At 45.0% G+C, this 14,703-nt stretch overlaps 1 protein-coding gene across 1 annotated transcript in view; it reads left to right on the forward strand.

Moving 5' to 3' along the window:
- The first annotated feature begins 206 nt into the window (after positions 1-206).
- Myo3b (myosin IIIB) overlaps positions 207-14,703 on the forward strand; it is a 390,070-nt gene continuing 375,573 nt past the window's right edge. The window contains exons 1-2 of the mRNA NM_177376.4: positions 207-233; positions 379-421. Coding sequence (NP_796350.2) covers positions 227-233; positions 379-421 — 50 coding nt within the window. The 5' untranslated portion in view covers positions 207-226. The remainder of the gene's footprint in view (positions 234-378; positions 422-14,703) is intronic.

Consider the following 14,703-nt stretch of genomic DNA (forward strand, 5'->3'; position numbering starts at 1 on the left):
TGGTGCTTGTTGTAGCGCCTCAGCTTCAGCACAGAGCCTGGGCCTCCTCCCTCTGAGCTCCCTTAGGAAGGACCCGCTAACATTCTCTCCCTCTTTACCAGGCCTCCTGCTTCCCAGCGGCCTCAAGTTCTGGCGACTTATTCATTATTCATCTCTTTTCATCCTCGTGCTTGGGAGCAGGGCTTCCCTGCCCTGGGTTTAGTCCCATCTCTGGGCCGCTTGAACAATGGCAGGTAAGGCACTTCCTGCTCTGGCCAGGAATGGAATGAAAACGAATGCCAGACCCTGGTGTCCCGGGAGACCCCAGTGGGTTGACACCAGTCAAGGGCTCCGGTGTCAGGTGTCTGTCCTGATGCTGCTTTTGTTTGTCCCCTGCAGCAGCCTCGGAGGTGAGCGGTGAGCACACAGGAGACAAAACCGGGTAAGAAAGAATGGCTAACTCTTCCTTCCTGCACTCGGGAGAACCAGGCTGAAGCCATCAGATGTGCAGGGCACAGGGGAGCCTTTCTGCTTTTGCTTTATTTGTTTTTATCCTAAAGAAATTTCACACACACACACACACACACACACACACACACACACGCAGACCAAAATCATGTCAACTATTAAAATTAAGAGTTAAAATTAGTGAGGTTCAGTATATTTGATTTAAATGTGATTGAAAATGACTCCCTGTGTATTTAGCCCCCCCCCTTTTTATTTGATGCGTTCTTGTTTAAAAAAAAATTAAGCAACAGCTAGGAATTTTAATGCAATTCCATGTGAGTACTAAGCCTGTAAAATCATTTGCCATCTAACTAGATTTCTGGGTAAACAGTTTGTTCTTTACCCCTAACCGCCCATGTGTGTGTGTGTGTGTGTGTGTGTGTGTGTGTGTGTGTGTGTGTGTTGGCGCGCATGCATAGGGGAAAATGAAACACTGGGGATTGAACCCAGGGTCTTGTGACTGCTAGGCAAGTGCTCTTCTTGACACTAACCTCCCAGTCCCTTTTCTATCAGATCTCGTTGAGACAGATCTATGTGGCTCAGGCTAGCAAGGAACTTACTATATAGTTCAGGCTGGTCTCAAACCTTCCACCCTCTGCTTCTGCCTCCCAAGGGCTGGTGTGTTCCGTAATGGCTCAGCCCTGCTGCTGTCAGACTCAGAAATTTCCAAGTTTCTGTTCTTCAAGGCTGTTTGCAATCATCCTCCCTGAGTGATACTGAGAGGCCGTGTTCAAGAGAGCCACAGTCAAACCTCTGCTGAGCTCGACTCCTGTTGCTTAGACCTTGGGCGCTCATGCGCTTCTCTGGGTGCTCAGATGAGATAATGCAGAGTTTTGCTCTGTAGCACAAAATGTTTGGCCTGCAATGAGTCCCATGACATATCCCAAGCATAGGGAAAGGATGGAAGTCTCCTTTCTGATTGCTATAGGCTATATAGCACCCATCCCCACCTTCCCCACTTCCTGTTCCACCAAGGCCGAGGAACAACAGGCTTGTGGAGGGTGGGTCACATCTTTAAGATGGTCATGGTGAGAGCGCTGTTAGGGTAGTGAAGGGAGAGACCTGTGGATCTCCTTATTCTTATTATAATATCTGCTTTTGGGTGGCCTTATGACATTATGCTGGCTACAGTCATCCCCAGAAGAAAGAAGATGAGGGAGGGCGTCTTCATGCCACGTAGTCGGGAAGCTTCTTAAAATTAATTAATTAATAATAATAATAATAAATATTTTTTATTCTTTGAAAATCCCATGCCTTTATACAATGTATGCTTACCACATTCCTCTACCACTACTCCCTTCTGAGCCCCCATGTCTCTTCCAGTGCCACGCCCTTTTTCTTTTGTTATCAATAACTCCCAAGTCCAATTAATGGTGTGTGGCCATCCAGAGTGATTTTCCCTCTCTCAGCCCCCACCAACTGCCATCAATGCTCTTTTGATAGCAGTGGGGTCTCAGGTCCCCCTCCTCAGGTCATGCTGGAATTTTGACTGCTGCGAGTTGGTGTGTATGATACAGACAGTGTATATAGATGATATCCTCTGTGGATGTCAGCAGCTCACAGCTTGCCTCTCCATCTGCTGGCTCCTGCATTCCCTTATGAATGTGTAAAGTTTTCTGAGACTTGGAAGGCGAGGCTGATACAGGTGGGCACTAAGAGTTATTTATACTTAGTACTTTAACAAGGTATGAGTTTCTATATTAACTACCATGAAATAAAAAGGGAAACTTTCTCTCCAAAATTGAGAGCAGCCTAAATCTGTGGGTATAAACATGCATATTCAGAATGCAGTTTGGTAGCATGGCCGTTTAGCAAAACAACACTAGATTCTGCCCTCCATACTATGGTCTCCTAAGCCATGGACTTTTGGCCAGGTTTACAGCACCAGGCACAGGATCCCTTCTGTGGATCAGAATCCCTCATGTCTAATTAGAAAGCAATTAATTACCCCCATAACCCTCATACCACCATTGTGTCAGTGGGTACATCTCATTAGCAGGTCAGTATTGTGGCAAACAGGGGCCAATCATAAAGGGTAAGATTTATAAAGGGTAAAAATTCAGCTAGAGAGGACAGTAAAACACAGTATTGTGGGAGAAGGGGAGCTTACACTGGGTTTAAAGGTTTGAGTGGGGATAGAAGAGTCGAGGCGAGGAGAAGGTAGGGGTTGGATAAGTGAAAACTAAGGATACATGAAGAAATGTTATGGAAACTCACTAGTTTGAGAGATAATAAAAATATGTACTATGTTAATATATTTATTTTTATTATTTTATTATTTTAAAATTATGTGTAGATACATGTTACATGTGAATGTGTGGACATGAGTTTTGGTGCCCATGATGGCCCATTAGATTCCTGGAGTTACAGACAGTTAGGAGCTGCCTGGTGTGGGTGCTGGGAATCAAACTTATGTCCTGTGGAAGAGAAGCCAGTGCTCTTAACTGCTGAGCTCTCTCCAGCTGCACCCCCACCACTCCCCCATATTTTAAAGGGAGCTTGAACAGAAGCACCATCTGCGAGTAGACAGTGCAGCGCCTAGGAAAGACATGGGTTTTAAGTCAGGTTGTGTTAATAAAAAATACTAACAACCCCTGAGTGCTAAGAGCCTGCTATTTGCTTGTTCCTTGAGGCTGGATGTCTAAAGCTGGTGCTAGAATCCCCAATGGTGCCCAGAGAGCTACTGGTCCTTGGTCAGCAATGGAGGTCTGAAAAGACTGGTTCTGATGTCAACAAAAGAATGAACAGCAGCAGCAGCAGCAGCAACAGCAACAGCAACAACAACAACAACAACAACAACATAATGTCTCAGCAAAAGGGAAGGCCAAAAAGGCAAAATACAATTGTCTTCTGCTATGCCCTTAAAATAAAAATCTAGGCTGCTATGGGGAGCTGCTACCCACGATTGGGCGGGTCTTCCTGCATCAGTTAAGACACAGTTCTTTAATTGTGGCTCCTTACTCCAGTAATTCCAAATTGTGCCAAGTTGACATCAAAACCAACCATCCGACTGGGTCTTACTTAAAGACTTTGCTCTGCTTTTCTGACCAGAATGAAACATACTGATTGCCCATTTGATGCAAAGGCCACTGTGGTTTTGTAGGGACAAGACCGTGCCTGTCGGTATTTCTCTGACTTGTGACTCAGGAGAACATTCTAGCTGAAACTCATGCTCTGATCATTTGAAAACTCCACGTCTGCTTTTCCACAGCTCTGAGCATGGGCTCAGCCAGAATCTTTTGCCAGATCCTGAATAGGCATTTTCTCTTTGCCTTTTGCCGAATAAACTTAAATGTAAAAGGGCGGGTGATGTGAGAAAGTGATCAGAGACTGAAGAGGAAACAGAGAGGAGACCGGAATACACAGGTACATCAAAGGTGGCGCTGAAACGCCACCATAGACATGAGGCTTGGTTTCCAAGACTAGGAATAATCTTTTATATTGCCAGAGCTTTTGTCCCCACTGGCAAGAACACACTCAGGACAACCGGAATCTTCTGCGGCCAAGCTTTATTGCTTACTTCTTAGGAGGAAGACCCCGAACCCAGAAAATGGCGCTGCTTATATAGCCCGCAGCGTGACGTTTCAGCACCTGATGTGTCGTGACAGCTCCTGATTCGTTGCTCGTCTATCACCCCATTACTACGCCCCGAGATGGGCAGTGACTAGGCATGAATTCACTCTTGCACTTGCACATAAGGCTTGTTTACTAGTTAGGCGCAGTGGAAGCCAGCGCCATCTTATAATGGCGATTGCTCACTGCACGGCTCTCCACACTTTTACTTGAAACCAGTACCCAAGAAACAATGGTGACTTTTTCCTCTCTCTTCCTCCCCTTCCCCCACCTCCATCCCCTTTCTTTCTTTTACTATTAAATAGGTCTGATGTCATTTTCAGTGGCCTTGTGTCAGTGGGCAAGAGACACACTGCAGGACCAGGTGCAGTCACAGGCAGTGTACCAAAGAGCCAGAGGACAGGGGATGGGGCCCTTAACTAGTTGTCTGAGCACTCATCCAGTGGAGGAGGAGCCCTAAGATGACTTAAGGACACACCGCCAGCTTGCCGCCGTCCCGTGTTCTGCTTTCCTCTGTGCCTTCATTTTTTTTTTTTTTAAAGATTTATTTATTTATTTATTATATGTAAGTACACTGTAGCTGTCTTCAGACACACCAGAAGAGGGCATCAGATCTCATTACGGATGGTTGTGAGCCACCATGTGGTTGCTGGGATTTGAACTTCCGACCTTCGGAAGAGCAGTCGGGTGCTCTAACCCACTGAGCCATCTCACCAGCCCTGTGCCTTCATTTCTTTTCTCTTCCTTCTTTTATGCCTTCTCTTTCCAACAGTGGATTGTTCATAATAGAAATATTAACTGTGTGTGCATTCATTGAGAAAGTTCTAGATGGCCGTTTTCCTTGCTCCCCCACACACAGAGCATTGTTTTAGCAACAGTTGTCTCTAAGTGAGAAAGCCATGCATGAGTTTGCTTTCCTTCATTGATATCTAAATTTGCATATTTAAAGTGAATACATGATTCATATGTATAAATTATATTCATTTCTAAAAACATATATATGTCATATATAATATGTTATATAACATATATACTATATGTTTCTTTTTAGAAATGAATATAAAGGTTTGGATCCCAGTCATCTCACAAGTAAAGGCACAAGTGGGATGTGGAAAGGCACAAGCAGGTACATCGAGGCCTTAGAGATGGGAACTTGTTACTGAGGTCTCTCAGGCTTAGGGCATCGGCATAAACACAGTGGGCTTTTCTATGTGTTTCTGGAATGGATAAAGACAAATCTTTATGGCGAAGGGAAGGCACGTCTGGAGGAGACAACTCTTCCTTTTTCCAAGTGATCTCTATTAAAATTCATTCCACTTGACATTAAGTAAAATGTTAGTAGATTATAACTAAAAAGATATGACTTAGACAGGATCTAATATAACTCTTAATTTTAAGCTCCAAGAATCTTTTATTAGAAATAATGTTAAGCACAAAGGTCTGGAAATGGTTGTCTCCATGAACAATAAATAAATCTGACTTTAAAAAAATTTTTAAAGCAAATATGTCTTCTCTGGGGTTCCTAAATGTCCGTATTTGGTCATGTGTTAAACAGACCTGTAACAGCCAGTGTAGGGTGTGGGCAAAGCGCCCTTCTCTCCCTGACAAGCCTGTATCTTTCCAGGAGAAAGGCTAATAGATTTCTCTGGAGCTGGTGGCTGCCTGTGGAGGGAGGGACCTGACCTTATTGTCTCCCTACTCCACACAATCTGCGTGTTCAGCCAGGCGCAGCAGAAGGGCCAGCAGTGAGTGAGGCAGCTCCCTGCTCAGAGCATGCCACCCTTGCGGGCAGCTTGCAACCAGCCATCTTAAGTGTCTGGTCTAGAGATGACACTGGTTAGCCAGTCATAAAATGCTAAGCTGCTACTAACGAAAGAGTGTGTTGGCTGTTGCTTTGCCAGCTAAAGGAATTTCCTGAAATTCTACCTCTGTGGCTGAGCACTCTGGGACATTAGTGGTGGTGAAGCCACATCCATATTCTTTCCCCAAATCTCCTGTCTAGCTGTCTGGTCCCTTATTTTTATCACAGTGATGTCTGTCGAGTGTTTTTGCTGAGTGAATCTTTTCTTCTTATTTTATTTTATTCTGGATAAGCACTTGGCAACAGCTGAGAGTTGCATTGGAGACAATTGCTTACCGGCTTGAGGCATGGCTTCTACTTAAGGAGAACTGATTTTACACACTGGGCCGGTGGAGAATAATTTTGTGAGGGATTTCTTTTTAAAAGTGTTAAAGTATTTTAAAAGTCTGAGATTTCAACACGGGAACTCCTCCGTTTATGATCAGCATCACCTGAAACATCTCCTGGGGCATGAGCAGTCTGTCCACTACTGTATGCCTCCGCCCCCATGGGGCTGCCTAAGATCCTGACACAATTTACAGGGTGGCGCTCTTTGAGAAGACCCTGACCCTGTGGAGACAGCAGGCTACCTGTCTGATATTGGTGGACGACACTGTGTGCCACCGCTACCATCCTGGTGAACCAATAGTGCTCACATCAGCCTCTTGGGCTCATTTGAGAAACTAGAACCCCAAATACAGAAAGGTGAGCCCAGAAACGGCTGGCCTTAGGGTGCTTCTCTGGCCACTCTCATCTCATCTTCTCTACTTACGACTTGTTCCTCCATCCTTCTCATTCAATATAGATTTGAAAAAAACGGTTAAAGGCCAAGTAAGTGGGATCAGTCTGCTTCCGGTGCAGAAATTGCATGCTTGTGGTGATGAGAGCGGTTTGCTCATGAGATGATTGGATGGATCTTGCTTCTGCAGTCTGCTAGCTACCCTGATTGGATACTAGCAGGAAATTACTTCTTAATGTCATTTTATGCTTTTTATCATTATTTCTGCTAGCTTTAAAAAACTCTATTAGTGCTTTAATTATGATTCTTTGTTTTTTCCTAGCCTAAGGCTGTTTGTTGGGCAGACAGAGTTTTATAAATTAAGTAAGTAGATGTGGTTCAGTTACAAAGTAGAAGAAAATGAGAGAAGGAAAACTGTTTGGGAGATGATTATAATTGTTCCTTAATTTAAGCAAAAATCTACACACAGCACGGAGCTTTGGTGGCTAAACTACAACCTCCCTTCTGGAAACAATGGAGACTTCTCTGTATGGTCCCACCTTGGAGACTAGAAACTTTTCATCCTCGTGTGAAAAGGGAATGAAAAAGTTCAGAAATTTGAAGGCATATAGACATTGCTTTTGCTACTTATCAACCAGTTATTCGAACCCGGGCAAGTGATTGGCCTTCTCTGGGTGTCCGTTTCTATTTCTCTACATCTATCTAGGATCTATCTATTTCCCCCATCTTTCTAGGATCTTCATAAGAGAGAAATGACAAGATGGCTGCAGAGCTGTTTGCTAAACTGTAGGGCTTACAGCAGGGACAGACTCTGTGAGGCACTGTACACGCACACGTGTCATTTGCAATGATCTCTATAGATCTATTTATTTTGAGACAGGATCTCACCATGTATTCCTAGCTGTCCTGTCTACATATTTCAGGCTGGCCTCAAACTTGCAGAGATCAGTTTGCCTCTGCCTCCTGAAAGATGGATTAGAAGTGTGTACAACCATATGCCGCCTGGACCTGTATTCTTTTTTTTAACTGAAAAAAAAATTGTTTCATACAATATGTTCTGATTATGTTTTTTTCCTCCCAGACCCTCCCCACTTTCCCTCCCACTCAATTTCATAACTTCTTTCTCTTTAAAAACAAACAAACAAACAAACAAACAGACAAAAAACCCCAACAAACCCAAGACCCCACCGAAACAAACAAACACTGGAAAACAAACTGTGCAAGCAAAGGACTAATAAAGAAAAAAAAAGCAAAATGAGATTAAAATGTCTACAAAAATACTATTAAGTTTATTTTGCATTGCCCAACTATTCCTGGGAACGGAGCTTTATTATGAAATATGGTTAATATACCCAATGAGAGCCAGGCGTGGTGGCGCACACCTTTAATCCTAGCACTCAGGAGGCAGAGGCAGGTGGATTTCTGAGTTCAAGGCCAGCCTGGTCTACAAAGTGAGTTCCAGGACAGCTAGGGCTATACAGAGAAACCCTGTCTCAAAAAAACCAAATATATATATATTTGGTTATATATCTATACACACACACATATATATTTGTTTTTTTTTCTCATGGGGTATATATATATACCCCATGAGACTCCATTGGAGAAAACTAATTTCTTCTTTTGCCAGAGGATATCAGTGACAGAGAGCTTCTTGCTTTGGAGTGAGAGCAGATGTCCACTTCCCTGCCCCCCACCCCCAGCTCTGGGTAGATTTCTATTTTTAAAAGATAGAGTTGAGTTTCAAAAAAAAATGAACAATTATAGAAAATCTTGGATTTCTGACTTCTCTTGAAACAAAACCAAGCACGGTGACAACTTGGTGCACGTCTGTGTGTTGACTGTGGGTCCCGTGTTGAGCTGTGACTGTCTTTGCTTGAGGCTATGTGCTGTCCAGTCCCCAGATCTGAGACTTTCTTGACAGCCTCTTTTGCTACCCAATTCACTTGCCTGGCACCTGCCTCTGAGTTCATGATACCCAGGCGAGATTTTCGATGAGATGTTAAACTTCTGACGCAAAGCCTGTTGGAGGGTGGGGTTAGGACTACAGCCCACATTCTGGAACTTCCCAGCTGGGGCCAGTTGGGGTAATCAATTTTCTTCTTTGAGTCTTTTCCTTCATACATAAAATGGAAATATGGTAATTACCTCATAAGGTTTGCAATAGCTTGACACCAGAATAGACCCTTGACTTATAAGGGAGTAGCAGTGTATGAATTAGAGATGTGCAGTTATTTAAAGCCACGACAGTGACTGGGCTATCAGGCCTCAGTGTTTATTGCAGCTAAAGCTCATGTTCACTTCTGCATTTATCGGCTGCTCGGGTGGTTTTGCTGGCCCTGGTTGGGCTCCCATATTTAGGGGCTCTCCTACGTTCCTCATCCCCTAATGGGTGAATCTGTTCTCACGGCAAAGTCAGAGGAGCGAGAGGGATGTGAAGATGTGCAAGCATGTTTCCAAACCTTCCCTTGCATCATTTTTGCTAACGTTCCAGTGGCTGCTGCAGGTCACACGCCAAACCCAACATGGAAGGTTGGAATGAGGAAACCGCACGGTGGTACAGGAAAGAGCTCTGGGGAGCAGGGAGACGTGTGGTCATATTTTCCCAGTGCAGGCTGAGCTACCCTGCTGAGCTGAACTGCTGAGTCAATTCCAAGTACAGAATGCCTTAAATACAACAGGACTTCATCTTTGCGCATTTAACAGAGTGCGGCTCTGTGGTGCGTGGTGGTGGTGGGATTCTTTGGTAGCTTCGTCCTCAGCTGTGTTCTGTTACTGCTGTCTTCATGGGTGAACACACTTTCACACTGCTGAACAGCAAGCGTGTCCCCCCCCCCTTAGTGGCCTACAGCCTTCCCATCTTTGGGATCTGCAATCTACCCACTTTCCCCATCCCCCACCCCAACACGGCTCCCCCCCCCCCCCCTGTACTGAGGAAGAGGAGAAAACCTGGAGAAGCATCCCTGCTTCTGAAGGCTTCAGTCAGGAGTGGTGGTGTGCACACATTTTCCTTCCCAGCGTTCCCAGGGAGGAGCACAAACACAGCTGCCCCCTCCCCCAAGTCTGCAGATTCAGCAGTGTTCACACCACCGAGGGTGGGGTGGGGGGTGGGATGGGATGGGGAGAGTGGGAGAAAGAACGGAGAAAGAATGGCTTCGGGTGGACAATTGATGTTCTTTACCTCTCCCAGCATGATTCTGGGACCACAAATAAATATCCCAGGACTTAACACAGTGCCAGCCAGGGATCAGTTGCCAAATGATTGTGAAGGAAAGGAAGGGGAAAAAGTCCAGAGCAGATGTGCGGGCTGCCGGCCCCACTAGAAGGGTCTTGCTTCTCCAAACTGAATCTTAATCGTTTCAGTACTAAGCAGGGATTTGTGCCTCCTGAAGACTCTAAATGATGTCCAACTTGGTGCACATGTCCTCTGACTCTTCATAGGCCTGGGGAAGCCATTGTCTGGGGCTCTGGCCCAGTCAGAAGTTCAACAGGTAGAATATGTGAATTTGCTGGTAGAATTCAATTCTTTGTGACTGAAGGACAGAGGCATGGATTTCTTTTATTTTTAAGTAAATACAATACTTTTATAAATTATTTGAATTTTATATATTCATCAATGTATTTTGGTCACACCCACACCCCCTTCCTCCTCCTAACTTCTCTCAACTCCACCTCCAACCCCTCCCAAACCCAACCCTGTGTTTTCTTTGCTTTTTATTTCCCACTGAGTTCAATTAGTGCTGTGTATATCTTCATGGGTGTGTGGTGTCATCCACAGAAGCATGGATGACCTGCCGGGCTAACCAGGGCTCACACCCTTAAGGAAACCGATTTCCCCCATCCCCAGAAGTCATCAGCGGAGCTGGAGAGATGGCTCAGTGGGTAAGAGCACTGACTGCTCTTCCAGAGGTCCTGAGTTCAAATCCCAGCAACCACATGGTGGCTCACAACCATCTGCAAAGGTATCTGATGTCCTCTTCTGGTGTGTCTGAAGACACCTACAGTGTACTTATGTATAATAAATAAATAAATCTTAAAAAAAAAAAGTCACCAGCGGTCAGTAATTCCTCAGCTGGGCCTGAGAGTTCACATGCCCCTTCCCTCTCCAGAAGCATTAGTTTCTTAGGGCATACATTTGTTATTCTAGATGAAACAGACCAATTTTGCACGCATGCACACACACACACACACACACACACACACACACACACACACACACACACACACACACCAAGATTTAACAGAGAATCAGAATGGTTTGCAACTGTTAAGAGTGGAGCTGGAGAGAGTCCCAGCATCCACGTGGTGACTCACAACTGTCTGTCACTCCAATTCTAGGGGGTGCACTGTTCTCTTCTGGACTTCTTAGGTATCAGGCATGCACCTTGATTCATAGACATGCATGCAGGGAAAACACAAATGCACATAAAAATAATAATAACAAATGTCAGAAGGAATTAAATCCATAACCAAAACCCTTGCGAAGGTATCACTGCACAAAAAACACCCAATATTAAAGAAAGCAATCTTTTTTATTAGATATTTTCTTTACTTACATTTCTAATTTTATCCCCTTTCCTCATCCCCCCTCCCTCTGCTAACTAACCCACCTACTCCTGCTCCCCTGTCCTGGCATTCCTCTGCAGTGGGGCACCCAGACTTCACAAGGCCAAGGGCCTCTCCTCCCATTGATGTCCAACAAGGCCATCCTCTGCTACATATGCGGCTGGAGCCTTGTATACACTTTGGTTGGTGGTTTAGTCCCTGGGAGCTCTGGGGGTACTGGTTGGTTCATATTGTTGATCCTCCTATGGGGTTCAGACCCCTTCAGCTCCTTGGGTCCTTTCTCTAGCTCCTCCATTGGGGACTCTGTGCTCAGTTCAATGGATGGTGGTGAGCCTCCACTTCTGTGTTTGTCAGGCACTGGCAGAGCCTCTTAGGAGAGAGCTATATCAGGCTCCTGTCAGCAAGCATTTGTTGGCATCCACAATAGTGTCTGTGTTTGGTAACTGTATATGGGATGGATCCCCAGGTGGGACAGTCACTAGATGGCCTTTCCTTCAGTTTCTGCTCCACACTTTGTCTCTGTATCTCCTCTCATGGGTATTTTGATCCCTCTTCTAAAAAGGACAGAAGTATCCACACTTTGGTCTTCCTTCTTCTTGAATTTCATGTTGTCTGTGAATTGTATCTTGGATATTCTGAACTTCTGGGCTAATATCCACTTATCAGTGAGTGCATACCATGTGTGTTCTTTTGTGATTGGGTTACCTCACTCAGGATGATATTTTCTAGTTATATCCATTTGCCTAAGAACTTCATGGATTCATTGTTTTTAATAGCTGAGTAGTACTCCATTGTGTAAATGTACCACATTTTCTGTATCCATTCCTCTGTTGAAGGACATCTGGGTTCTTTCCAGCTTCTGGCTATTATGAGTAAGACTACTATGAACATAGTGGAGCATGTGTCCTTATTACAAGTCGGAGCATCTTCTGGGTGTATGCCCAGGAGTGATATAGCTGTGTCCTTATACAAGATCTTTCAAAAAATAGAAGAGAAGCACTCTCCATCTCATTTTATAAGGTCAGCTTTACGTGGGAACTCAAACTAGATCAAGACAACACAAGAAAACTGCAGAGCAATGTTCTCACATCCACAGCCAGGGAATGACCAGCATTATATCCATGTCCAATCTGTCAGTATGAGAAAAGACTAGTTCACAGCACCACTGTGGAGCGGGGAGGAACCTGGGAACTCAGGACTTGGTTCAGTGTGTGAAAACCATCAAATATATTCTGCCCTGTGAACTGTCTAAGGAAGAGCGCCAGGTCATCAGCCCCAGTGCAGAAGAATCACTTGGAAAAACACAATATTCATTCATGATTAAAACGAAACAGACAGAAAACTAGAAATAAAGGGGAAATTCTTTAACAAAGACATCAACAGCAACCTTGGGTGTGGTAAAGCCATCAGACTCCTAATACTCGGGGCCACTTTACCCTGGATGGTTGCATTTCTATTTCGACCATGTTCCAGCCACAACATCCCAAGACAGCGATATTCCCCAAACATCTTGATCATCCCTGACACAGAGCCCAGCAGTTGTTTTGAGGATAAGTGAGCTTGGGCTCTTGGACCACATGGCCTGCACGATGTGTCTGTATCAGTGACATCGTACAGGAGTGAGACTGTGAAAGGCGGAGCACAGGTTTGCCGAACAGGGATCCAGGCTCTGATAAGGCTCTACGAGCAGAGGCTGCCAGTGAACTGGAGCTTGGAAGTTCCCTGGGAAAGAAAGCTGGCCATCAGCATCTTGCAGAGCAGTAGGGAACTGAAAATGAGATTCCTGACGGCCAGGAAGCTGGCGGTGGATCCAGGCTGAGAACTAAAACCATCAGCACCAAGCTACAAAGCATCGAGGAACAACTCGCTAAGGTGGCCAGGGAAGCTTTGTTATTTATTTTTTAATGAAGGGACTCAGAAATAAAAGCTCTCATTTAATCAGTATTACAGCTTGCCATAAAGAGAAATGTTTCATGAAGGCCATTCCCTTGTGCAGATGGGAATACTTGAATCTGTGGACAGAGCTGTTTTGGTTTTTGAGCTTATTTCTGTGAACGCGGCTTCCCCCGATTTCTTTTTAATGATCTGGAACTTTTAGTTTCCTGAAACTCCCTTGACAAGCGCTCCATCTCCAAACCAGTTCAAAGAGAGAAAACTCAGAAGTTCATTTGGGAAGCAAACTGGGAGTGTAGTGTTGGCATCTCCAAGGCCCACTCAGTTACTGGTGTGCGGTATTGTCCTGGTCTTCCTGGAGTTGCTTAAAACACATTGTAGACACCTCAAGTTAAAGCTAAGCCTACTCTCAGTGCTGAAGTGAGACTTCTTTTGTCTCATGGCACCCTGAGCAATGTGGAAAGAGTTCAGTTGAAAAGAGCTAGTGACGAGGGAAGTCTGAAATAAGCCAGCTCTTTCTGGAAAGATCACTGAAGTTCCTGGGAGCCATCAAAGGCCTCAAAGTCCTGACTGGAGACTTACAACAGTCAATGCAGCATGGTGTTGGGGAGAACCGTTGTTTGGGTACCCACCTGGGTTCAGGTGCACACATGGCACTGGGGTAGTAGCTATGGTGGCCATTAGTCTCAGAGAATCCGAGTTCAAGGTCAGTAAACCTGTAGAAGGCTAATTCAGCCCTCAACCACATCCACTCTCTAGAGGACAGAATGGGTTGTATCTGTTTGCACGAGTCCAATATCTGGAGCTGTACCTGGCTTTTAAGTGTCACACACAAGTGCTTGCTGTCATTACTCAGGTCCTAGGGGAGGCTACTTCCCTCAGCTGGGAGGCCTGAATTGCTCAAGGTGCAGACTGGAGATCTGTACCTTGAGCAATTATAGCATCAAAATAATATCAGGGGCTACTTTAGATAAAATCTCTTTGAGTAGAGGCTGGGGTGATGATGATGATGGCTGTCATATTGCCCTTGTCTTAACCTCCTTGGCTCAAGCAATCTCCCTGACTCAGCTCTTCAAAGGCTGAGACTGCTAGTGTGCCACCATACCTAGCTCAGATCAGGACCTGGAAAAGAGCTTTTAAAATGGTTTCAAAATAATTTGGATTTGTGTTTGTTTAACAAGAGCAGAACCTGTTGGCCTCAGGACCTCTCAAACCTATGACATCACATAGGTGACAGTGCAACCTACAGTCCTGTTACCAAGACAACACCTACTATATTCCTAGAATCTACTTGGCTCACCTCCCACCTTTACCTGCAGAGAAACTGTGAGAGACCAGGCTGCTTTCTCTGACTCTGGACTCTCTACCTGAGTCAGAGTCTGGATGGGGACACTCACTCCTAGAGGAGCTATCTCTGTCACACAGATCCACCGCTGCTCATGGAATTTCTGGACAAAAGGCCCCTTTCCAACTGTGTGGTCTCAGGGCCCGCTGAACGATTGTGACAGTAAACATAAAGAGGTCAGCAAGAGCCACTCCATCTTGTGCTCTGGTTGACATTTCTATCCCACTGTCATTCCCAGGCCAGCATAGCACGGTGATGTGC

Source organism: Mus musculus, chromosome 2 (assembly GCF_000001635.26).
Source record: "Mus musculus strain C57BL/6J chromosome 2, GRCm38.p6 C57BL/6J".
Lineage (NCBI taxonomy): Eukaryota > Metazoa > Chordata > Mammalia > Rodentia > Muridae > Mus > Mus musculus.